The sequence below is a fragment of the Vipera berus genome, assembly GCF_964194415.1.
Source record: "Vipera berus genome assembly, chromosome: 6".
Taxonomy (NCBI): Eukaryota; Metazoa; Chordata; class Lepidosauria; order Squamata; family Viperidae; genus Vipera; species Vipera berus.
This window is the reverse complement of record NC_138208.1, coordinates 75,617,211-75,644,136: the sequence shown is the minus strand read 5'-3', so window position 1 is coordinate 75,644,136 and position 26,926 is coordinate 75,617,211. Positions and strand designations below refer to the sequence as shown.

General features: G+C 41.3%; 1 protein-coding gene across 1 annotated transcript in view; it reads left to right on the top strand.

The window, feature by feature from the left end:
- Nucleotides 1-26,926, top strand: part of WASHC1 (WASH complex subunit 1) — a 64,794-nt gene that overhangs the window by 12,430 nt on the left and 25,438 nt on the right. The window contains exon 2 of the mRNA XM_081331162.1: nt 8,909-9,063. Coding sequence (XP_081187288.1) covers nt 8,915-9,063 — 149 coding nt within the window. The 5' untranslated portion in view covers nt 8,909-8,914. The remainder of the gene's footprint in view (nt 1-8,908; nt 9,064-26,926) is intronic.

Here is a 26,926-nt window from a genome sequence, read left to right as displayed (position 1 = left end):
AACTCATAGCAACCCCATGAAGCATGGGTAATGGTGAGTAATGTTGGCAATTGTAGTTTGGCTACATTTGAAGTTCCAGATTGCCTACCCAAAGTGTTACAAATTAAATTGTTTTCCTTTTAAGTAATCTTTTATTCTACCTGGGAGCAAAATGTACATAATCCATAAATGTTTTTACTGCTGATATAGCTAGATACATTTTAAAATTTGATGGCACTAAGTTTTCGTACGATGTCTTCTTTCTTGAACTGATTCCTGAGACTGTCTAGAGACTCTAGAGAGTAGATCATAGTTGTTTCTTTCTTCTCACTATAGAACAACATGAATGGCCAAACCAACATTTTTGCTGCCTGAGGGAATTCTCATTTCATTCTATCAGGAATGAGCAACCCACTAGTCCTCCAGATATGATGACCTAGAGCCCCATTTTCCCTCACCATTGGCCAATCTGACTAGATCTTATGCAGTTTGGAGCTCTGTAGCATCCAAAGGGCTGTGTGATCTTACCTTGCTTCTACCATGAGCTTCTTTTCAAAAATGAACAGAATAAGCATAGAAGGAACTACTTGACATCAAGGTTTTCTCCTCAGATCCAGTATTTCTGGAGAGGAGAGCTTGTATCAGGATACCTTTCTGAGAGGATACTTCTGCTAAACAACTGCCGCCACATATTTAATTGCCTGTCACTGCTGCATTTACATTTCCTAAATTAGAGGAATTAATAAAAAAACTTCAAAAGCTTTGACATTTCATTCCATGCATCAACATGATTTTTTTTAAAAACTATTCAGCTGCAGCAAAATATTTAACACTTGTCAGGTATATTTGTTGAAACTTAACTCTCTCCTTCTCAGTTGAATATGAATTAGTTTTTAAGAGAAGCACCATTGCGTGGCAGATGGAAGTGAGTCTTCTTGATTGTGGTTGAACTTTCCATCTACATATAACATTGCATCTTAGAATATTCACAAAGTTTATCTCAGGATGGAGTATGTTTTCAATTTATAAATTATGCTTGTTCCTGAATCTGAATCTTGGGGGGGGGGGAAGATCTAGGTAAAGATGGAAAATTATATTCAAGCTAAAATTCTTCTAAAATTGAGAATTTATAATCCAGTACTGATGCTGATAATTCCTGGGTTCTCATTCAAGTCAACCCAAAAGTTGGATTGCGTTAAAATAGTTTTTCTGAAACGCTGATAACTTCAACATGTTGGACTTCAACTCCCACTTCCGCTGGCTGGGGAATTCTGGTAATTGAAAAAGTTGTCAAGTTTGAAAAACACTGCATTAAAAGGTGCTATAAATCATTAGTATGGAAGGTGCTTCGTGCAGGTTACATTAACTGACAATTATCATGGGATTCAAATCTATTATCTTTAAGCTATTAGGGATAAAACTGAATGGTATAAGTCAAGTGTTGTTCAGTAATTTCATGATGGGAACTAAGATCTAGGTGAGACATATTCCATGGATGTCTGTTAGAATAGGATGCGTACACAAAGATCTATTCAAATTACTATAAAAATGTTTTGAAACTGATAAAATTCGGTCCTGGGTTGCAGGTTTGCTTACCTTTCAGTTCATTCATAAGGATCTTCCCCCCCCCCTTTTTAAAGATTTGGTTCACTATTGGTGTATATTTTTATACAATATTGTTGGGTATGTTATCTTTGTTAAATTCCACTGTAGTTTAAAATTTTGTTTTAAGGAACATTTAAGTACGTCTGCCTGATTGAATAGGAAGAGCTAAAAACAAATTGCACTGTAAAATAATGTTTAACCATTTGAGGATGCAGAGAAGAGCAACAAAAATAAGGGGTCTGGAGGCTAAATCATGTGATGGAAACTAGATATGTCTAGCCCAGGCGTAGGCAACCCTGGCTCTTTTATGACTTGTGGACTTCAACTCCCAGAATTCCTATGGCTGGTTCAGGAATTCTGGCTATTGAAGTCCACAAGTCATAAAAGAGCCAAGGTTGCCTACCCCTTGGCTAGCCTATAAAAAAAAAAGAACCAGCGTTGACACGATAGCTGTCTTCTTGTACTTGAGGAGCAGTCACAAGAAGGAGAGAGTCGACTTATTCTCCAGAGTATTTGAGAGTAGGACAGGTGGAAAATCATTTAAAGAGAGAACCAACCTAGAACTAAGAAGTTTCCTGACAGTGAGGAGGGTGCTCCATCACTGGAGGTTTTTAAGAAGAGACGACAACATTTGCCTGAAATAGTATAGGGTCTCCTGTCAAGCAGGGATCCCTTCCAACCCTGTTATTCTGAGTTCTATTAAGGTTCAGTACAGCAGTGTTCCCAAAGTAGTTGTCCAAATCATCTAGGCATTAAGTAGGTCATAGCTAATCCTAAGGCTAGGCTTGCTTAACAATAGTTTAGTTTATTGATTAAAACCTAGTTGACTGGGACAACACAACGTACCATAATTCATGATTTATAAAACACAGAGCCTGGGTTTATAATATACCATGCCTGAACAATCTATAACCAGCACAATAGAGATAAGGTAGTGGAATTATCCCCATGATGGAGATAATAGCGTATCTAAAGCATAATTGTCAGATCATAACTGAGGGATAATTGGATCTGGAGGCTTTCTAGCTCTCCTTAGAGTATTTTCAAAATGTGATAAAATGTAACTTGGCATTCATTTTCTGCACTTGGCTTTTTTCCACTCGGTAGCACAGGTGTGGATAGCATTGTAGGTATAGCAATCACATTCATTTCCATTCACACATTTGGAAAAGAGGAAGGATACATCATATAGGGGGGGATTCCCAAAACTTTCTGCTGTGTACGTGTGCCTAGATAGGGATTTACAGTTTGGTTTTGCCTTTTGGTAGGAATCCGTGACAGAAATGATAAAAGAAGGCACGCTTTTGGCATACTTAAAGAGATGCTTCTTTAAAAAAGAAAGAATTCCATCCCGTTTTTTGCAGGTTTGGGTTTATTATTTTCTGTTGGGATTTGTTAAACCAGAAAGCACACACTTCCAGTTGATTGAAGATGCTGGGTAAGTCTAATTGCTCCCAAAAGCAGTTGTTAAGCCTGTAGAGCAAAGTTGTGTTCTCTGGCTAGAGACTCAGACTTTGGAGCAAGCTCTTTTTATTGCAGCAAAGCAATCTTGTCTCTTAATAACCTCTATGCTGACCCTTCACAAAATAATTTATGGCCAAATGCAACCCGGTTTGCCATTATTCCCAGCTTATTGATTTCTTACTGGGCTTAAAGAAATAGGACACGTTCTTTCCCACCAGTCCCTTCTTTTGATCACAGGGTGCTTTTGAATATTACTTTTTTGCTGCCTTTCAGGATGTATTTGTGCATTACGGTAACTCCTGGAACATCTGTTATTTTTAAGAGTGACAATTACTCTTTCTGCTGCCAAATGCATAGTGCAGTAGCTTTGGGTTGCCTCTGTAGAATTTATACGGTTTCTTACATTGCACGAAACATAAATCATGGCTTACCGAATGTGCTGGCTTCACATATTATGCTAACCCACAAGCAAGCAAACCATATCATGGCTTAATGCAGCATATGACTAAGACTACAAGCATATGCTGGGAAGTTGAGCTATTAGGAGTTAGTATTTATTTTATGTTTTTAATTTCTTAAGACTATTGAGATCAGCAACTGAAGTGAGGTGCAGTGAAGTATTCCAAGGAGCCACTAGTTATCCCTGGCAGTCCAGCCATGATCTGCATGCATAATTCAACATTTGGTCGTTGATTCTAGTTTACAACTAAAAGAAACCTGTTCAGAATCGAAGAGCCTTCTTTATTTTTTGCTAATTAACAGAGATTGTTACCTAGCTTCCTTCTCTCTGCTTAAAATACAAAATGCCAACCTAAGCTATCACGCTAGAAAGCTAAAGACAGTTTGAATTTATTGTCATACATGTGTGGGCATGTCTTTTTGTGCTTATCTATGCTCAGAGGGTCAAATAATTTTTTGCCTCAATCCCTAGTGAAAGTATGAAAGGGTTTATTTATTGTTTTAAAATTCCTGGATAGTTGAATTCTCTGTGGTTGGAAAGCGTTCTCTGCAAACCTGAAATCAACTAATGATACTTTTAAAGAGTTGAAAATAGTCTAGTGCAGGGGTAGGCAACCTCGGCTCTTTTATGACTCATGGACTTAGGTTGCCTACCCCTGGTCTAGTGTACTCCAAAGTACCTTTTGGAAATCAAATGAAATGCCTTTTCCAGTCCTACAGATAGTCCTTGCTTAAATGACTGGACTTTTTTTTTTAAAAAAAGTTACTTACAACCAGTTGTTGCTGTTAGTTGTGAAGTTGTGTGACCCATCGCGACCCCATGGACAACGTTTCTCCACCTCCAGAGGGGTTTTATATCGGAAATATATTACTGCAACCATTGTGCACACATGCACAAAAATCCCTTAATATACATTATATTGAAAATATACTGAAAACTAGGGCTTATATAAAATAAAGAACAGTTTTTGGACCGAGCAGTGTTTGAATCTATGCATCTGCCTGTTGCAGATATACAGTGGTATCTTGGTACTCATCGTTACTTGGTTTCGGGAAGCATGATGAATACCAAAAATTATGAGTACCAAATAGTTTTTTCCCCCATAAGGAATAATGTAGTGAATCACAAGGCAGCCAACACTGACAAATTCTATCTTGTGCATTGTTGTTGTTAGTTGCGAAGTCGTGTCCGACCCATCGTGACCCCATGGTCAACGTTCCTCCAGGCCTTTCTGTCCTCTACCATCTTCTGGTGACCATTTAGGCTCACGCCTACTGCTTCAGTGACTCCATCCAGCCACCTCGTTCTCTGTCGTCCCTTTCTTCTATTGCCCTCAATCTTTCCCAGCATTAGGCTCTTCTCCAGTGAGTCCTTCCTTCTCATTAGGTGGCCAAAGTATTTGAGTTTTAGCTTCAGGATCTGGCCTTCTAAAGAGCAGTCAGGGTTGAGCTCCTGTAGGACTGACCAGTTTGAGCACCTTGCAGTCCAAGGGACGCGCAGGAGTCTTCTCTAGCACCATAGTTCAAAGGCTTCAATTCTTTGGCGCTCGGCCTTTCTTATGGTCCAACTTTCACAGCCATACATTGCAACTGGGAAAACCATTGCCTTGACTATATGCCCTTTTGTTGGCACTGTGATGTCTCTGCTTTTTAGTATGCTGTCTAGTTTTGCCATAGCTTTCCTCCCCAGGAGCAAGCGTCTTTTAATTTCTTGGCTGCAGTCCCCATCTGCGGTGATCTTGGAGCCCAGGAAAATAAAATCTGTCACTACCTCCATTTCTTCCCCATGTATTTGCCAGGAATTGAGAGGGCCGGATGCCATGATCTTGGGGTTTTTTAACCAATAGTGGGATTCAAATACGTGAACAACCAGTTCTCTGTGTGGATGCTGCTTCCCGAAGTCCATTCTGGGCCTGGGCAACAAAAAATTAGCTACCGGTTCTGCCAAAGTGGTGCAAACCGGCTGAATCCCACCACTGCTTACAGCCCATCCTTGGAAGTACCTGCTCCACATATCCATGGTTGCATGATAGCATTTTGGGCTCTTGGCAACTGGCTTGCATTTACGACTGTCATGGTGATGTGACTTCAATTTGTGACAGCCAAAAATGTCCATAGAATATGTTATATTCGCTTAACGTCTTGGTGGATGACATTACTTTATCAAATGCATACAGTACTCAAAATTTTGGAAAGAATCTGGGTTGTGTTTTTTTTTAAAAAAAAATCTTGGTCATATGATATAAGTCTTATCAGAAGGCTTACATACCATATTATCTTTGTGAAGCTAGATGACGACCTCATTCAGTACTAATTGGTTCACAGCTTTTGATATTATTTCACTTGCGAGTGGAGATTGTATGTATTGGTTCAGAAATCTCCTGCTTGAGCAGGGGGTTGGACTAGAAGACCTCCAAGATCCCTTCCAGCTCTACTTTTGATTGCTTGAAAATTCATTCGTCTGCCTGTTCGCTGATACATGAGAAATAGGGTGGAGCAGGACAAATCATTTCCTTTTAAAGGAAAACACCGTCTTGTCAAACTGACCCACCGCACACTGCTCTACAAATGGTTTTGTGCATTTTGGGAAACGCTGGAGGCCCAAGTTAACGGTCTCACTTTAAGAGTGACCAAAGAATGCCCAGCTGGAGGGAGAAGCTCTGTTGGGGCCTTTTCTCATTTCTGATCTCGGGTTGACTGAACGCCACCTGGCCTCCCTTGTCCCTGAGCAATGCGTTTTGGCTGTGAAAGTGGCCAAAGGCTCTTTGGGATTAAGTCGATTTGTGTGCTTAAGACTTTTATCCGGTTTCAACTCATCAGCATTGAGGAGCTGCGTTTAGACAAGTGCCAAGTAATGAGAACAGCCATGAAGTGAAGGTTGTTGAAGGGTCTAATTACACCTCTAGTTATGCTGCTTTTTCCCCTCACTTCCTTTTTTCCCCATCGAGATGATGATTAGCCCTATTTATAGGGGCACTGGCTTTTACTATTCAGTGCAGCGCACCTTGTGCCAATCAAATCAATATCATCTGCATTTTTGATTGCTGCTTAATAACACCACTGAACGTAGTTTAATTAAAGTAGGATAAAAATAGGTCTTATCTCTCTCTTCTTCATCTGACATACCTGAGTATCTGCTGCTGCCTCACTTACACAAAATAAATACAACTTGCTTGCTTGCCTGCCTGCCTTGGAGACGGGCACATCCTCACCGTGGAGATCTGCTAAACCAGAGTTTATTCTGCTCTTTTTGCAAGATAGTCTGATTTCTGTTCCAAAGCCCAATTCATAATGCTGTTCTCGGTGGACATAAATAATAGATATATAAAGGATCTGGCTATGGAGATTTTCAATCATCCAGGTCGTGGTTGTCCCCAAAGGTGCTTTCCAGAAGGCAACTGGACTTTCTTGGGGGGGTTTTTCCTTGAAAACATTTGACTTGAGATATAATAAAGTAGTCCTCAACTTATGACCACAATTGAGCCCAAAGTTTCTGTTGCCAAGTGAGACATTTGGTAAGTGAGTTTTGTTCCATTTTACAACCTTTCTTGCCAAATCATTGCAGTTATTAAATTAGTAACACGGTTGTTAAGTGAAATCTGGCTTCCCCATTGACTTTGCCAGTCAGAAGATCACAAAAGATGATCACCTGACCCTGGAACACCACAACCGTCATAAACATGAATCAGTTGCCAAGCATCTGAATTTTGATCATATGACCATGGAGATGCTGCAATGGTCATAAGTGTGAACAATGGTCATAAGTCATTTTTCCAGTGCAGTTGTAACTTAAAATTGTCACTAAATGAACTATTGTAAGTTGAGGACTACCTGCACCCTCTCCTTGGGTAGTTTTGTTTTGTCAGTTTGAATTGATCCATTCTTCAGCCTTCCCAACTTATAGTTCTTTAATGATGGAACTTCCGAATCCTATGACTTCATTAAGGTCCAAAATAAAAAAATAAATTAGCAGGGAACATACAGTAGTACTGTGATCTTCAGTCTGGTGCTCACATAATTGTAAATGCCTAAGTGCCATGGTGGTTTGAAATTATAAAACTTGTCTGGAGGTAGAAGGCTTGAGAAAAGGTTTGGTAATGAAGGCACAAAACTCACATGCTTCCCTTTCTTTTTTTAAAGCATGTACTGTATTTCCAGACAGACAAAGTTGGGTGTTAGAGGTTGGAAATGGCCTGTGCGCTTCTAAAATCTTCTATGGTTACACTTTTTGCCTGAATCCTGGTCCTCCAGGAGAGGAGCTCTGGTTCCAACTAACAGAATAAGAACTGTGTGATTCTGATGTGGTACCAATAATGTTGTACTTTATTTGATGCAAAGAAGAATAAAGAAAATTCCATGCACAAATCAGATTTTTAAGCCCAACACAACAAAAATAGGTCGTCTAGTCTTTGATGTCGACATGGGTAGTCATTACCAATAATAGGAGAAGTTGCTTGTGAACAATAAGGCACTATCCCAGGTGGCCAGTGTGCAGCCTTCACATTGAACTATATGGAATTAATGCCAGTTGTTCAACATCTGGAGAAGCCAATAAAGGAGAATATTTGTCGCTCGGGGTTGAAATGAGGGGTGCTCTCTGAGCTTGCTTGTTTACTTGCAGAGATTTCATTACCCAAACTACCATAGATAACATCTTCAGTGCTAATCACTACCACTGATTATGTTACCTAGTTTGGGTAAAGAAACATCTGCAAGAAAACAACCAAGCTCAGAGAGCACCAAGGACTCCTCACCTGGAGAAGCAGACTTTGACCCTGTTCTAGAGATAGTGTCAGAATCCATTTATATCACATTCATAAACGTATGTTTAAAACATTATCTCCCCCACCATGGATTCTGCCATCTCCCGAGGAAGGAGGAGCGCATGTGGATTCAGCCTGCCTTAGGTTATTTCAAAGACCAAGGGAAACCTTTTGAACTGGGGAACACAAGGGAGGGTTAGAGAAGAAGGCATCTGGCCTGTGTCTCCACTTGAATCTGTAGAGGAAGAAGGCAATAACCATAAAGATTCGAAGTTCCTTTTTCCTACGAAAGGGATGACACGAAGTAAAATGATGGGGGGCTGACCAAATGGGGTTGAGGGAAGGGGTGGGTTGAACCGGGAACTCTTTATAAAGTTTCGATTTGTAAAACAATACCAAGTCCTGTCTTGTATTTCCACAACCAAGCATGTCCTAGTAAAAATTCCTTTTGGACTAGAACTGACTCCAAGAGTTTTTGTTTTCCTAAGACGTGGATTGGGGTGGGTCCTGACAGATAGCCTGTTTTAAAGGTTTTCTTGCTGCAAATCCCTGGTAGAGCAATTAAGAGTTCCCTTCTCATTTAAAAATGAAAGAAATGTGAGTTCCTGGAATCAAATGGACTGTTGGTTTCTTTGCAGGTGAAGATGTCCACTATGACCCAGAAGTATTTCCTGGAAGGTCAGACATACTCTGTTCCCCTCATCCAGCCTGACCTCCGCAGGGAAGAAGCTATTCATCAGATAGCAGATACACTTCAATATCTGCAAAAAATCTCAGGTGATATCTTCAACAGGTACGGTTTGCTGATATTAGAACCCTAGAAGGAGAGAATTGATATATATGTGTGTGTTTTAATAATGGTTCCGGACAGGAGGAAAACTGCATTGTCAGTTGGTCTGGTTTTATTCTGTCTCCGGCAGTGAATCAGTGCTTTGAAAGTAGTTCTATGAGTTCTCATTTATCTATGTACGAGAATCCTGAAGGAATTCTCCTGGGTATTGTTGGTAAGAGTGCAGTTTTCCAAATATAGCTGACTTTGGAAAGAGGGGTGTAATTTAGATTTGATATATGCTTTGTTCGTATGCGGGGGAGAGGGTGGTTAACCATTAAATTGGGGCTATGATATATTACTGTGGCACCAGCAGCTACTGGGTGGTTTATTGTCATACTGTGTCTACAGCTGCAAGCAAACCACAGTTGCAACCTTGGAGTTACAGACAGGTTGAAAAGATTCAGAAAGGGATAGCCAGCATGATTAGGAAGCTAGAAACCCAAGAAACAATTACATTACAGTATTCGGGGCTTTTGAACTTAGAGCCAAGTTTGAATAAGCAGAGCTATAGCAGAGATAAAAACGTGTGGTGTGGCTTTGAATCTATGAACAAAGAAGTGCTTTTTCCTCCTCACGGTTGCTGAACATTGTCTATTGAAACTAAACGAGAGAAACATCAAGAGCCAAACTTCCAATATATAAATAAAAAGTAATACACCCCAATTCTCCCAAATATATTTACTCGTGTAAAGTTATTTCATCTCTCCGACATTTGCAGCTTCACAAATATAATCATTTTCAAAAATGCATCCCTCAGTTACCTAATCTAGGACCAACAATTTTTCCTGTTGGCCTATGTGGTGAATCCAGATGTATACTTAGTTTCTTTATGGATCAGTATAGATTAGAAAAAGGAAGCTTCAAACTCATATTAATATTATTCATGACCGGCGCATCCAGTCAGACTGTTCTGAAGGATCCTGTGCTGTGCCACAGGCTTCGATTCTCTTGCCTACTTAATATCCATGTGAAACCATTGGTGTCAGGCTGAAAACCAAGAATGATACATGATGATTTTTCCAAGCTATTTCCAAGTTATTATTTTCACACCGACAGACAAAATCCTGCCAGACCAAGCACTTTACTGTCTACATCTACAATGTACTCGGAACTATTAGGAAGTTATGGTCTTCCTCCTCTTTCTCTCAAAATAAAATCAGAACTGAGTTGCCTCTTGCTCTTCCTCAGAATCCAGCTCCTTACTATAGTCCATCAGAACTGGTGAAGTATGATGTCAAGTGTCAATAGTATGTTGGTAGTCAGCTTGAGTTCAGATTGAACAAAGTCAAGGTACTGTTAGGGTCTGGAGCAGACTCAGGTTCAGTTACAGATGGAAAGGCTGAGAGTTCAGAAACAGTACAAGACCAGTAATATTCCATCTTGGATATTCATGCTGAACTGGTTTGTAATCTGGGAGTCTGACAAGGATGAGCAGAGCAACTCTTGAGCAAAAGACAGCTTGCACAAAAAAGAGGATACTGAGAGTAGTTAGGTTTACACAGCAACCACACAGATACACTGAGGTGTGTACAAAAGTTTTACTTGTGGGATAAGACAATAACACAGTCCAGGGAAAAAACAGTCCAGGTCATACATGAGTAATGAAAAAAGATAGCAGATAACAACAGTCCAAGGATTATCCGATACAGAGTCTTCTTACCAGTCCGTAAGTCAAAAACACAGTTCTACAGGTTTAGCAAAACAGTAGCAAACCCACAAACCACAATAAACAGCAAGTAACAGCAAGCAAGAGTGAACGTAACAGAGAGAGAGAGAAGCTATGTCTCTAGCTCCCTCTTATGGCCGTAGGAAACAACGCTGGCCAATCATTAGAAGTTATGATGCAATGCATTACATAGTTAAAGTGATACATTACAGTTCTATAACAATGATACAATCGTAGTTCATATATATTGCCAACCCAACCAGTTAGGCCACAGACATATACCTAACAGAGTCCCATGGATTTATAACTACTGTTCAAGGAGCAGCTGGCAACTATGGCAGTGTGAACCTTTGAACAGTGTGTTTTGGCTATGTCAGTGGTGGCAAACCTGTGACATACGTGCCAGAAGTGGCACTCAGAGCCCTCTCTGTGGGCACACACGCCGCTACCCCAGCAGAGTTCACCAGAGTAGTGAGCACATGGTGTTTGGAAGCGACAGGGCAGGAAGTGAGCGAGCAAGCAGCGTTGGCCCCCTGGGGATGCCCTGGAGATGGCGAGGGAGTGGCCCCCACTGCCCTGTCCCCAGCCACGCTCACCCAGTCTGCTGTGACCACTGCAGCCATGCCCACCCAGTGGGCCACACTCACCCACCCCCAAGAGCAGCACAATGCTGATGCAGCCCTGGCACTTTGCGATAAATAAGTGGGTTTGGAGTTGCAGTTTGGGCACTCGGTCTCTAAAAGGTTCGCCATCACTAGGCTATGTTATATTTTGTAACGAGAGGTTCTTTCTTCAAGTCAGTCATGCCATGGCCATCTCTTAGATAGACTGTTGCAATACACACTACACAAGGCTCCCCTTGAAAACCTTTAGAAGCTATATTTGGTCCAAAATACGATGGGCTTAGTTATTAAAGACCTTCTCACTTCATCAGCAAAACAGTGTTATTTCAGAAGGTGGACTAGAGTTACTAGGTTACCTGAAGAGGTAGGTTGTCACCTTTGAAGTCCTTCATGACCTAGGTTTCTATGAAACTGCCTATAAAACTTCATGACTTAGGTTTCTGTGTTAACTGTCAGTATTGTCATCTGATAAGATCCAAATAGATCACCTCTGGGGAATGTTATTATCAGGGACCAATAGAGTGGGCCTTCTCTTTCATTGCCCCCTTTTCTGTAGAACAATTCTGCTAAGGTTTCAGAAAGCCATTAAGACTTACCTATCTCAAAGGGCCTTGGGTTGCTGGCATGAGCGTGGACCCTTCCTGCATTGGTTCTGTTGTTTTGGTAGTTGGCTTTGTTGTCCCTTGGAGCTGTATTGGGTGAGATTGGGTTATTTTGTTGTATCCACTACTTTTAATCCTCTTACTATAGTGGAAAGCCACTTACGCTCCAAGTCATATACAATTGAAATGGCACGTGACTTTTAGCGACCATTATAAAACTTAGTTTTCTAGGTGGGCTTTACATTTTCAAAAATATTGTCCCTTTCCCCCCCCCCTTACAAACACTCAATGGGATTGATATCAGATGTAGATCCGTAGACCACATAGATAGGTTTCTGTAACATTTAGGAGAGAGTGAATGGACGTCTAGAATGTTCTCCTTACTTGGGCAAGCTGACTTATAAAACTCCAAAATGTAAAATGTTAAAAATCACAGGAAATGATGACTACTGTGATATTCCAGCATACAGATAAGATCACCCTTCTGGCTAATGCTGGTTAGGGGCAAGTAGCAAGTAATTCTGTGACCCAGAGGTAAATGTCACAAATTGTAAATCCTGTTCTGTTCTATGCAATACAAATACATAAAAGTCTTACTAATCAATATCCTCCCAAATGTTAATAATCCTAATTGTTGTTGCAATTGGAAGGGTGTCCCCTTTCTCTTGGGTCACCATTGCAAAACTCTTTATCAATACCAGTAGCTGGTAGGAATGGTCTGGTTTCTCTTCTAGGCATATAAATTTAATAAATCCTAAATAAATCCTCACTTTCATACAATTTTCATATGCTTTATCAATATAAAGATAACCAGATTGGAGTATTTTAATTTCTGAACATGATAGCAGTCTTCCATTCTTGTACTTCTCTTAACGTACCTGTCCCAGTCAAATCTTGGAACACCAGCTTGGTTCTGCTCTCACTCTTGAGTACACTTACGACTGTAATTATTAATTCTTTCCAACAACAGAAGAGACTCCCATCAGGTCTTTTGTTTCCTTTGCCTTGCCTCGGAGCTCTGTGATATAATTAATAATGATTTGGTAATTATGCAGGCCTCTGTTTAAAAGTTTCGCAAGCCTTGGGTGTTCCATGCCAATCACAAGGGAAACTTGCAAGGCGAAGTACTTGCCATTTAGGAAAGAATGACCTTTTCTTCCTGTTTTCTCGAGATAAGGTTTCTAGATCTCATATTTGTTTGCTTCTGTAAAAAAAAAAAGCTTCAGCTTATCAGGGGAAAACATTCAGTTTGAGCTATTAGAGTGAGAATTTGCTTTTTGAGATCACGGATCAGAGTGCCCGTGGTGAAGCATGTGCACTGAATGTGTCAAAAGAACTTGGGCCTAATATCAAACTGACACAACATCTCTTTGGAACAAATGTGCAGTGAGAAGGATTTCCCCCCCCCCCCCGTTCTAAAATTTCCTTAATGTAGAAGCTTGTTCCTCTGGGTGCAAACAGCTATTATCCCAAGGCTTTCTGCTTTCATTTTAAAAACAAAACTTCTCTGTCCCAGATCTCCAACACGGTGCCTGTGTGCACCAACGTGACTCAGAGACGACAATGTTCCCTGTGGGTGCATCCCTTCACATCTGCTGAGATTCCTACCTCCACCCTCTAGTACAGGGGTGTCAAACTCAATTTCATTGAGGGCCGCATCAGCATTGCGGTTGCCCTCAAGGGGCCAGGTGGGTTTGGCCAGGGTGGGCGTGGCCTACTGGGTGGGCGTGGCTAGAGTGCATATGGCCTACTGGGTGGGCATGGCCAGCTCTACATCGTTCGCATCAAGGGTGCCTATGGGGGCCTGGGCAGGAGTGGGACAGATCTGAGGGTCTCTGGCAGAAGGAGGGTCTCTGGGCCAGGGCCAAGGCAGTGGGGGCCGTTCCCTCACTGTTCCCAGGATGGCTTCGCAGGCCATATGAAACCACTTCGCGGGCCGGATCTGGCCCCCGGGCCTTGTGTTTGTCATGTCTGCTCTAGTATGTGGAAGACCCAGCCTCAGTTACTTCTAGAACATTAGTATAGACATTTCCAATTGTGATTATTTTTAGAACCTTGCTTTGCATTGCTTAGCTTGGGTTTTGGCTTCTTTTTTCCTTGGTTCTTTAATCCATTCTAATTCCACATCTTGTTTAGAACAGAGTTCTTCAACATTGAGAAACTAAATTTATACTCTCTCTTTTTTTTCTTTTTTTTTGGGGGGGGGGAGATTCAATACATCAGTCAATAATGGATATACGATGTGGTCTAAACAATAGAAAGGATATTGGGAACCCCAAGAAAAGTATGGTGGGTTGAACTTCTGAGATGATAGAGTCTTAGGTGGTCTCTAAAGCCCTTACAAGTGACCTCTAGACTTATCCAAAATTTCTGCCAGTTGCAATTTTTCTTGTAGGAAATGACTAAATATATGGTAAGTGATCATATTTGCTATATGTAGTTCATTTGATTTTTATTAACTTAAAATTAAATAATAGACAACCCTTTTTTGGTCTGTCATCATTCTGTTGTCATCGGTTTCATTTGATTTAATCAAATGACTCTGTGATACTGTGGAATCTTCCTTGCCTATGAAAAGAGGCAAAAAGTCTCTGACATTTTAAAAGATAACAAATTTAATTTAATTACCACCTAAGTATTTATAGATCATAGTTCATTTCTTCAGATGAGAAGAAAGTAATAATATATACAAAGATAACTGCTGTTAGGAAGGAGAAAAAAAAGGAAGAAAATTACAATATATGGTTTCCTTCAAACTTTCACCAGAATTCTATCTTTCATCATATGGTAGACTTCCAGCCCAGTTGTTCTTTTTGTCATGTGTCACATCCTTCAAAAAGTTCCACTTGCAGACTGCTATTGCAGTGTTGTTTTTTTTAATAAACTAAGGACTGCTTGCCTATTTATATTGCAACAACTGGGCTTCCCCAACAAAATTAATCTTACGCTCTGTTGGTATGATTTAGTATTTATTATTTTGCCATTCATTCAACCCTGAAGGAAAGAGATTCAGAGAAGTCACTTCGCTTTACGAGCATGGTTTCAGTCGGAGATTTAGTGGTGTGTGAACTGTCTTGAGATATCACACTCCATGGCTTGAAATATCTATTGCTGAGAACTGCTAGTGGAAGAGAAAAAGTAGCGTGAATGATCTGCTCTTCACACTTGGCTGGTAGATTACAACCTCTCTCTGTAGTCTTCTCTTTCTTGGACTAAATTTACTTTAGTTAATTAGCTTTGCCTGAAATTAGAAAGTCTTGAGAGGGGTGGTGGTGAAAAGTCTTTTGTGGCTAATTAATTTAAAAAAAAAACCTCAGTACTTTGGGGTAAAGAAAATCTGTCATGTGTCTGCAGAGAAACGGATCAGCTCTACTTTTCCCATAGGTGGTCTGTAAAATACGAAGACCGTTCAGTTTTGAGAATACAGCAAGAAAACCCAAACATTATGCCAAACTATGGTTTGTTAACTAAGTGTTCGTGATAAACTATAATTATCTGGGTTTGTCCAGTACTCCAAGCCATAAAGCACGGTTTGCAAACTAGACTGCATGGTTTCAGGTTTAAAAAGCCTGCATTCAGGCTTTTTTAAATGTTAAATTATAAAGTGCCATGTGAATAAGTATTACAGCCTTTTTAAGTTTTAGAAAGAATTTAAACAGTGGGAATGCGAAAAGAATAAGGAAGCTACTTAAAATGCCGAAAAGAAAATGTGTAGGCAAATCAGCAGGCATAAAGGATGTCAAATAGCAAAAGTAAGAACCTGGGGGATTAGAGGAAGATAAATGAAGAAAAAGAACATTGCAGTACAGTTAGTCCTCAACATACGACCACAACTAAGCCCTAAATTTCTGTTGCTAAGCAGGCAGTTGTTAAGTGAGTTTTATGACCTTTTATGACCTTTCTTGCCACGTTTGTTAAGTGAATCACTGCAGGTGCTAAGTTAGTAACATGGCTGTTAAATGAATCTGGCTTCCCCATTGACTTTGCCTGTCAGAAGGTCACGAAAGGAGATCACGTGACCCCCCGGGAGCCGTCATAAATACAAGTCAGTTGCCAAGCGTCTGATTTTTAATCACATGACCATGAGGATGGTGCAAAGGCTATAAGTGTTGAGAAAGATTATGAGTCACTTTTTTCAGTGCCATTGTAACATTGAACGGTCACTAAACGAACTGTTGTAAGTCAAGGACTACCTGTAATCTAGACACGTTGTAGACTTATGAAAGGAAAAGGCTGGTTGCAAAAACTTGCACATGAGGACAAGGCAAGCTTGGGGAAGGATAAACAAAGAAGAGTCAAGACTTCCAGCAGTTATAAATGTAGAATTTCATCATTTGGGTATACTTGTACCTACAGCAGGTCTGCATTCTAGAGAACAGGGATCTAGATAACCTTTAGAATTCATTTCCTTTACATTTAATTAAAATTAAATATCATTACTTTCCAGTCATGTATTTAATAATTTTCTCCCTCCTGTCACTTCAAAAATTGCATTTTGATTACACTCAGAGCATTCAGGGACTACACACCACAAGCTCTCTTGGATTTGTAACGAGAATCAGAATAAATATGGGTCTAAAAAGTTTCATTTAGCATTTGAATAAGTATTGATGTGATATTTATATTGCTTGTAGTCATTTTATAAGAGCTAAAGTGCGGTAGACCTAATAGTTCATTGTTGTTAGCATATGGTAGTTTATGATTGTTTCTACTTTTATACCTTGTATTTAGCTCTGGGAAGTCGGGGAGGGGGGAAGGGGAGGGGGGGAGGGTTGGGTTGGGTTGGGAAGGGGTGGGTGGGTGGGGAGGGGTTGTTTTGTTAAAGATAAAATGTATTGAAAAACTTTTCAATAAAAAAAAAGTTCTGTTAGCTTTTTCCACATAACAGTACGTGCAGAATATGTGGAAAGTTAAAGTTCCATTAACTCAGTCACAGCGTTATAAACACGTGCTACTAAATGTGGTTATAATAAAAGATGAGCATATGTCTGTGGGGCTTCTTCCATCACATTTTTTCGTGAAATGTTATATTGAGATACTAGGTGCGCACCTTTAATGGTAGATCTATAGCAGCGTGAGATTTTTTTCTCTTTTTTTCCAGAATGATAGATCTTGTGCATTTATATAACTACTACCTGCTCGATATTTCCAAATCAGTTTTATGGGCTTTAGTTCTTCAAACAGTCAGATGGGTTCTTTCCTTGTTTTGCCGTGCTTGTTGCATCAATACTGAAGCCACGCTCAAGGTTATCAGCTGAATTGCTAACACCACTGAAAACATCTTCAGTTTCTCTCCCAGATCGACTCAGGCTCTTATCATGATCTTACCAACTTCTTAGAAATTTATTTTTGGCACAGAGATTTACCGTATTTTCCAGCGTATAAGACGACTTTTTAACCCATGAAAATCTTCTCAAAAGTTGGGGGGTCGTCTTATACGCCCAGTCGTCTTATACGCCGGAAAAAAAACATAAATCAGTCGAGCGTCCCCATTCTTGCAAAGCAACTTCAAGCCTCCTTAGTCCAGTCCCCCCTCCAACGTGACTCTCCCTTCCCACCCCCAAGAGCCTCTAAGCCCCTTCCCCTCCCCCTTGCAAACGCCAGACCCCGGGAGCGGCAGGAAGCCCCTCCCCCTCACCCAAGCGGCATCTGAGCATAAGCAGAGCGCGCCCTGCTACCCACTATCTCTCCCGGCAGACGCCCACATCCGGCCTTGCAACCAGCCGCAGAAGCCCGCGCCCGGCTTTCCTTCCCCCCACCCGCACCTGGCTACCGGTTCCTGGGCCCCGGCCCTAGCCGCGGGCCAGCTCGCCAGCGACCAGGCCGACGGACTCACGGCCGCCAGACGCTGCGCTTTGGGAGACGCTCCCCGGCGGGTTGGGGAGGGAGTGCCCGCCCGCCCGCCACCAGGTCGTTCCAAGAACTTCTGGGGACTTCCGGCGGGCTGGGGAAGAGCGTGCCTGCCAGCCCGTTCCAGGAACTTCCGGGGACTTCCGGCAGGCCTGGCACCCCTCTCGCCCGCAGACCACGCAGCGGCCCTCGCCAGCCAGCCTCGGTATGGCCGCCCCAAGCCTGGCTCTCCAGCGCGTCTTCCGAGCCCATCTGGCTGACCGCCTCCTGGGCGGGGCTTGGCTCCAGATGCATGGCTGCTGCGTCTGCAAATGTGCTCTCAAATGGGTGGGTGGAAGGAAAAGCCCCTTTGGGCTTCAAAAGGGAGGCTTTGCACCATCTGCATCAGACGGGGCTGAATCGGGCTTGTGTCGGACACTTGGCAACTGGCATGTAAGTATTTTCCGGCGTATAAGATGAAAAATCTTGAAAATCTTCTCAAAAGTCGGGGGTCATCTTATACGCCGGAAAATACGGTATATGTGGAAAGGGCTGTGTAGCCTCAGATGGCATAACATTTTCTAACTTAACTGTGTTACTACTAGCTGCTTCTGGGTGCCATGTTGAAGAAAACTGCAAACTCAGTGACATTCTTGGAATATATTACAGATAGTCTTCAGTTAACTGGCTCATAATTGGACAATTCTGGATCATTCAACTGGATGGTTCATCAGCTCTTATGTTTGGTATTCTCTTTTTTAATACCAGCTGCTGAACTCAGAAAATCATTAATCCGGTCATAGTCAGCTGATGGCTGTCTTTGGGGTGCTATAAGTTTCCTCAGCTTAATCATCCCCATCAGTCATTTTCCTCTGAAGTCCTTCCAGTTACTTGCAACCCAATTTTAATATGCATTCTGTATTTTTCAGAATTGAAACATGATTGACAGACAGCTTTTAAAGGAGCTTGGAAGTATTAATGGACTTTCATTGTAGTATCTGCGGCTCCAAATGATAACTAGCTGTCAACTCTGTTCTGCTTTACTTAGAAATGTCAGAATGAAGCCCTGAGTTATAAGGAAAGACTCTGTGACGTGTCTGCCCCCCCACACACACACACACCATAGCATCTGAAGTGCTGTTTGTGAATCTGTGTAGAGTCCCAATCCATCTTGTATTTTCTTCCAGATAAGGAGCTGACAGTAGGGATTAGTTTGGTTAATTTAGGAAAGCTTTTGTAGGAAAAGGGGTGGGAGGAGCTGCAAGTGCTCTGGTATCAAATGCCACACTGACATTAGAGATTTTTTTTTTATCCCATTTATATCCCGCCCTTCTCCGAAGACTCAGGGCGGCTTACAATTTTAAGCACAAACCAATATGCTTAGCAATAGCCTTCATTCTATGTATATGCCTGCTTATTAGGGCTTTCATACACCCCCCAAGCGGCATTATTACAAAGTCAGCTTATTGCCCCCAACAATCTGGGTCCTCATTTTACCTACCTCGGAAGGATGGAAGGCTGAGTCAACCTTGAGCCTGGTGGGATGCGAACCTGCTCTAATTGCAGGCAGTTGGTGTTACTTAAGGAGGCATTAGCCCACTGCTCCACCAAGACTCTTAGATGGAATCAAAGCAGAGAGGATTCTGGGAAATACCAAGAGTGGGGAGATGTCTGTGGAGATTCAAGTCATGGTTGTCCCAAAGGTTCTTCCTCCAAGACGTTTCTTCAGTTTTTACTGGTGGGGGGGTGGTGGTGGTGGTTTCCAAACCCCACCAGGGGTTATAGTGGATGAGAAGTGAAATGTTTTCGAAGGAAAAACCAAGAGAGCCCTGTTGCCTTTGGGGAAAAAGCACCTTTGGGACAAGCCTAGAGACGAGAAGTTTGAAAATGAAGATGATGGTAAATCAGCTAAATTGGCTAATGAGGACTTAGAGAGTTTTAATGGTTGTTGAAAAGGGACTGCTGACCGAGAAAGAGTGGCTGGTGATTCCCAAATGGATTGGGCAGTTTGGGGTACTTCTGGGGGTTTCATTTGATCTTAAATGGGGGTGGGTGGGTAGGGGAGGAAGTTGGGAAAAGACTCTGTGAAGAGGAAAAGCACTTTTAAGACCAATCACTAAACAAAGCAGATGGCATGTTGGATGCCAGAAGACAGATGCTGTTCTGTACCAGCCTGCTACCGGCCCTGCAACAAAAGCAGGGACGACCCCTTTACAAACGGCAAGAGGCTGGAATAACGTCTGCCACATTTATTACTACAAAAACAAACAAGACACGAACCAAGATACAGGAGCTTTGAAACACTATCTGAGCGGTTGCTTTCAGCAAACCAGCCCTCCCCACACATTCCCTTTATAAAGAGTTCAGGGCGTGGCTTCTCTCTCCCTCCTTCCGAGAAGCCCCATTGCCTTCCTCTGTTTACTCCTACTTGACTGCCTCCTGCGTCGGGCGTCCTTGAACAGGGCCAGCTGTGGGTCATCTTCATCCACACTGTCAGGCTCACACAGCTGGGTCTCCATGGTGACCAAGTGAGAGGGGCCTGCCTGAGGGCAATCATCAGCAAGATCTTCAACCCCCTCAGCAAGGTCTTCAACACCCCCCTCCTCCTCTGAGTCGTCCGACCCAACTGCTGAACCCACAGGCTGACCCTGAATCACAACAGATGGTAGATAAGAAGATCAAAGTTTCCCTCTCAGAAGGTCACCAATGGGATCCAGGCCAACTGCCAGCATAGCAGTTGAGAGAGATGGAAAATTGCTAATGCGTTTCTTCTGTCTTGATTCAGATAGAAATAGTTCTACTATTTAGCAACACTGACTGGTGCAGGCCCACTTGATACCCACATATCTTAAATGCATATTTTAAATAAGTGATTCAGGTTTAGAATAGCTTTCAGCTAAATGTTAAGAGTGCCTTAGTAAAGAAAAACTTGTCACCTACACTTTGGAACGAGAGGGGGAGAATTATTCACCAAAGAATGCAAAATGTTAGCTGGGGAACTAAAACTGTTTGACTGTTCTGGTAAAGCTTAGCTGAACTTGCTCATTACTCTGTCTGTTAAGCAAATGAGATCCGTGGAAAAATACACTAGAAACCGGTGGCCCTGCTTCTTTCAGGTGAATCCTTTGAACCTTTAAACATAGTCAAGGACAGCTTGTGTTATAGATTCTCTCTGCTGCCCTCAGAAATTGAAACAGGGCTTTTGTGGGGCAAGACCCTACAAAGGGTTCATATTAGGTAGCCTTGGGCTTTTGACATTTCTTTATAAGAAGGAGTTGCTTTGCAAGCAGCACATGTATCCTGAAGCTGACTAGGAAAGTGGTCAGAGAATGGTGCCCTTAATACTGAATGAAACGTCTAGTCCAGGGGTAGGCAACCTTGGCTCTTTTATGACTCGCGGACTTAAACTCCCAGAATTCCTGAGCCAGCATAGCTGGCTCAGGAATTCTGGGAGTTGAAGTCCGCGAGTCATAAAAGAGCCAAGGTTGCCGACCCCTGGTCTAGTCTATTCCGTGGAACAGTGTTTCTCAACCTTGGTAATTTGAAGATGTTCAGACTTTTAACTCCTAAAATTCCCCAGCCAGCATGAGTTGAAGTCCAGAGTGGTTATTGCATTCAGTTGAAGGGCACCATTCTCTGAGCTTCACGATACAAGTACTGCCTCCAAGGCAGCTCCTCTTTATAAAAAAAATTTATAGGGCAAGAACATGCAGTACATGCTTGGTGAGGTCTGTACACAGGAGATCCTGTTCTGTGCATAGGCGTACCCACGTAGAATCTGATAGCTTTGATCTTTGCAGCTCCTGAAGACAATTTAGCACCTCCCAAAGTGGGACTGTCTACTAGCACTTCAGCACCTGGAAATCAGGCTCAAGGAGCAATCAAAATGTGATAAACATTAATTAGTATAATAACCAATTGCTTAATGGAAGGAAAGAAGGAACCTTGATTATGTTTTCTCATGGGATTTTTAACCATCAACTTTTTGATTGCACTTACTCAGATTTCAAAGAGGAGGTGAAGAAGCTGTTTTTAAATCTGAAAATGAAAAGAGTAGAAGGCCAACAGTGGGAGGTGGATGTTTTACTCCTTCTGACAGATTGCTTGAACTTATTTGTCTATGAGGCAAAAGCACACACTGCAATTTGCTGCTATTAAAACTTTTGAGATGAAGGTGGGATTTATGGCAGACTCTTAACTGCTCCCCTAAGCAGCTATTAACTGAACACATCTGTTTTTTTCATGAGTTAATAAGAGCTTAGAAGTACCTGGTCCTGTGGTTTATAGGCCATTCTCCCACCTCATCTTAATAGTTGCACTATCTACATAGAATCCAGCTAAACCATTGCACGTCATCTTCATGAAAATAATAAACCTGGGTAGGAAAAGGAATGGTGTCTCATTGGTTTATTAGCCTTATTTCTCTATCCCACTATGAAAGATTGTGTTACCTAATATTTCTGTCAGAAAAATGCAAGGTGGAATGGGAAAAATTCATGTTTCAGAAATCAGCAAATAACTGACTTGATTATTGAGCTTCTGCATTTGTAGTCAGAATAGTTGCAATATGATGGTGTATTGTAGACAGTATATATGCTTCTGAAGATGTACATTCCCAAAGTTTCTTATGGGGAAAAAAAGATCTTGCATTGTGTCTCTGATTTCAAGATAATCTCAATATTATCTTGAACAGCAAGTGCCATCACAGCCTGACAGACTTTTGTGCAAATTCACCTTATGCACCCCTCGTACTTTTTCCAGGAATCAGTCAGGGTCACTCATGATGTAGTCACTTTGCATCTGGACTACTGTAATTCATTTTATGTGGAGCTGCTCTCAAAGGCCAGTTGGAAGCTTCAGCTGATCCAGAATGAAGCTGTTCAAGCAGTTTATGTAGAGACCTTGGTTTTTCCCAGGTAACATTTCTTTCAACACAAGCTCCACAGATTCCCAGAATGTTTCTGAGAGCAATTCAAGATGCTGAAACTTTATGGCTCAGGTTCTGGATATCTGCAGGATTACTTATCTTCATTTATGTCTGCCCTTCCTATTTTGATATTGTAGGGCTGACATACTTCAGGTCCATCAGTAAAAATGAGGTCTTGGAGATACAGTTTTTCTATGGCCAGCTCTGGTTTTGGAACATAATACCACACAGTCCAGGCCCTGCTGTCATTTAGAAAAGGCCTAAAATGTAACTTTTTTTGGCAGGACCTGTGCCATACTGATTTGTTATTCTGCGCTGGTATTGGGATATTAACCTCTCAGTATTTGTATCTCTTTTCCTTTCCTGATGTGGTAATGTGATTTTTGTTTGGGTTTGTTGTTGTTGTTGTTGTTTTTACTAATTGTAATATTTTAACGTGGTTTAAATTGCATGGACTCACTTCAGCAATAAGAAGCAGCTTGTGCGTTGAATAAATAAATAACAAAATAATGAGTGTGAGTGTTGTTAAAGTTAAATTGGGCTCACTGGGTATTCTAAGGAAATCACCTTCTGTATTTGTTTCTAATGTTGAACAATAATTTCCTAATCACTTCCCATCCTTTCTTCCCCCATCCTCCTTTTCTTGGAAAGAGTTACTATGGGAAGATTGACTAGAACTAGAATGCAAATGACCCCTTGTTCTTTAAGGCAAGTTGTGCTGCCTGGCCTGGTCATAAAGTTGTCAAGCAATCTGGTACATACATGCATGCATGCATGCATACATACATACATACATACATACATACATACATAAACTCCTCAGGTTACAACCATAATTAAGCCTGGCATTTATGGTCATAAGTTGTGAAAGTTGTAAAGCGAGTCATCAGGTGACTGGACCTGATTTGATGACCTTTTTAGCAGTGGTCATAAAGCAAACACAATGGTTGTAAGTGAACCCATTGTTCACTGTATGCCACTTTTTGCCAGAAACCAGAAATAAACACCATCAAAAATCATGTTCAAAGCATAGTTCTGATCCCCTTCCAACTGTCTGCTTCCATATGAATCCAAATGTCATGAAACAAGCAGAATTTCACTGCCTTTTCCATTTTGTGCTATGAATTCCCTTGGCACCAGTTGTTTTCAGCATTTTATCCAATCCAAGAGGCCTCTGCACAATTAATTAAAGAACAGTAATTCTCCAAGCTATTCTGTTGGTTATGCACTGACAGAGTTGTAACAGAGCACAATGCAGCCATTGCTTTGTATACACAACAGAAAAATAAGAGAACAGGGCTACTGCTAAGCTTGTAAGCCGCCCTGAGTCTTCGGAGAAGGGCGGGATATAAATGGAATTAAAATAAAAATAAATAAAATAAATAAACATTGCCAGAATGACTGATATTGAATACAGGGACTTGATTCCATGTAAGACATGCTTTACCTTATGGATGATTTTATATCAAACACAGTCTCTCATCCATTCATGCTTGTATAGGCTTTTTTCATAATTGCTTGCTTGCCTTCTTTGAGTCTCTTGTCTTTGTCCATGCATAAAGTTGTAAGGAGAAGTCAAATTTCTAAGGATCTCCCTTTTACATTCTGGTTGTCAATCAACTTGTTTTGGCTTCGAGCCAAAACACGTTAATTGACAATATGGTATGGTATCATATCTTATATGGTATGATAATATGGTAATATTATTAATATAATAATATGGTATCTTCAGCTCTGTGACAACTCTGTCATAGAATAGCTATTAAAATACCAAGAATTATGATTCCTGTTTTCTAGCTGTTATCCATTTCAGTGTTCTGGATAATATAATATTGATATTATATATAATATAATATAATATAATATATAGAAACATATAATATTATGTTTCTAAGTGGCCTAATGTGATTCCTCTATTTAGCAGTTGTAACCCAAATCTTAGGAATCTGTGCACATTGTTTTTGCAGTAACAAGGAAGTAATCAAAGAACTGAGTAACTCCATGGTTACTCTGAAGTAGTCACTATGATTGGTCTGATATTCCATTCTATTTGTTTTCTTTATCATTCATGTCCCCCCTGGATGGTCCATGTTCTGCTGCCTATTTCCATAGAGCCAATTTCCATAATTCTTCTTTGCGATTGATAAAAAATCTCATCTGTTCCAACTCCAAATGCTAATGACTGGGTGTGATTAATCATTTTTTTCTTAAAACCATATTAGGGCTCATAATAATAAAATTTGTGCTTAAGCAACCATTAAGATCAACTGCCTCTACCTGAAGGAGCTGTCCCTAAATATGTTGAAACACAGGGTTGCCCTGTGTATAATCACTGCATTTAAGTTTTTGGGATTTGATTTTGATTGTAATGAGCTTATTGTGTTCTTCAGTCAATCTTTTTTAGTGCTTGTATAAGCAGAAAGCTGGAGAATAAATTAAATCAAAAAGAAAATACTTGCCACCTCCCTGTCTTTTATTTGGGGTTCACTACCTGAGGCTAAGAAACTATGATTGATCCCATATGAGCTTCATGACTGAAGAGAAATTAATCTGATACAGGTAGTCTTCAACTTAACAACCATTCATTTAGTGACCCTTTAAAGTCACAACAGTAAAAGTAACTTATGATTAATTTTCACACTCGTGACCGTTGCAGCCTCCCCATGGTCACATGATCAAAATTCAAACACTTGGCAGCTGACTCATATTTTTGACAGTTGCACTGTCCCAGCATCCTGTGATCACCTTTTGCAACTTTCTGACAAGCAAAGTTAATGGGGCAGCCAGATTCACTTAACAACCGTGTTACTGACATAACGACTGCAGTAATTCACTTAACAAATGTGGCAAGAAAGGTTGTAAAATGGGGCAACATTCATTTAACAAGTGTCTCACTTAGCAGCAGAAATGTTGTGCTCAATTGGAGTCATAAGTCAAGGATTATCTGTAGTTCATTAAGTGTGGTATCAACTTTCCTCTGTGCTCAATCCCTCTAAATGTTTTAGTCATCAATATGCATCAGTTCTGTCCAGGGTACTGAAAATGTAGATGTGGTGTATGCTATGGTCCTAAATACTTGGAGACAATTTGTGAATAAACATCTTCCTTGTATTGGAGCTAATAGGCTGTAGTGGCTAAATGCTGGACTATTAACTGGGAGATCATGAGCCCCAGTCCACCCTCAGTCATTAAAGCCAGCTGGATGACTGGGCTAGCTCAACCTACTTCAAAAGATTGTTGTAGGGAAAATAGGAGGCATGCATACCTTATATTATATATATTACTGTATTAAGTACTACCTTGAATTGACCAAAAATAAAATAAAATAAAAAAGTATTCTAAATACTGGAACTAACCTTGAAGAGCTTTCAGAAGCTTCGTCTGGTCCAGAAGGTAGTGGTGTATTCAGTATGAGGCATCACATGGTACATCCACCTAATGACTACATGAGTTACACTGTCTCCCAGCACAATCCATGGTGCTGTTTCTCATTTTAAAAACCACAGGACAGGGTGCCAGGTTACTTGAGGGACCATCTTTCCCTGTGGCTTCCACCCATCCTACCAGATCTGGCAGAGAGGACATGTTCCATGTTCCAAACAACGCCGTTTGGTAGGCCCTAGGAAGTGACTCTTCTCTGTCATGGCACGTGCCCTATGTATCAGTCTCTTCCCCAAAATATAGGTAAAGGTAAAGGTTCCCCCGCACATGCGTGCTAGTCGTTTCCAACTCTAGGGGCCGGTGCTCATCTCCGTTTCAAAGCCGAAGAGCCAGCGCTTGTCCGAGGACGTCTCTGTGGTCATGTGGCCGGCATGACTAGACGCCAAAGGCGCAAGGAATGCTGTTACCTTCCCACCGTAGTGGTCCCTATTTTTCTACTTGCATTTTTACATGCTTTTGAACTGCTAGGTTGGCAGAAGCTGGGACAAGTAACAGGTGCTCACTCTGTTACGCGGCACTCGAGATTCGACCTGACCTTCTGATCGACAAGCTCAGTGTCCTAACCCACTGAGCCACCGCATCCCAAAATATATGTGACCCTTATTCTGTTGGCCCTTTCCAAGGCTGTGAAGATCTGGTTCTTCCCCCAAGGTCTGGGTCAGGAAGTTAGTATGGGGCTCTGGCACGGCTATGTATATCTGGTTTTGAGAGGCTTGATGTAGTTTTATTTGAATTC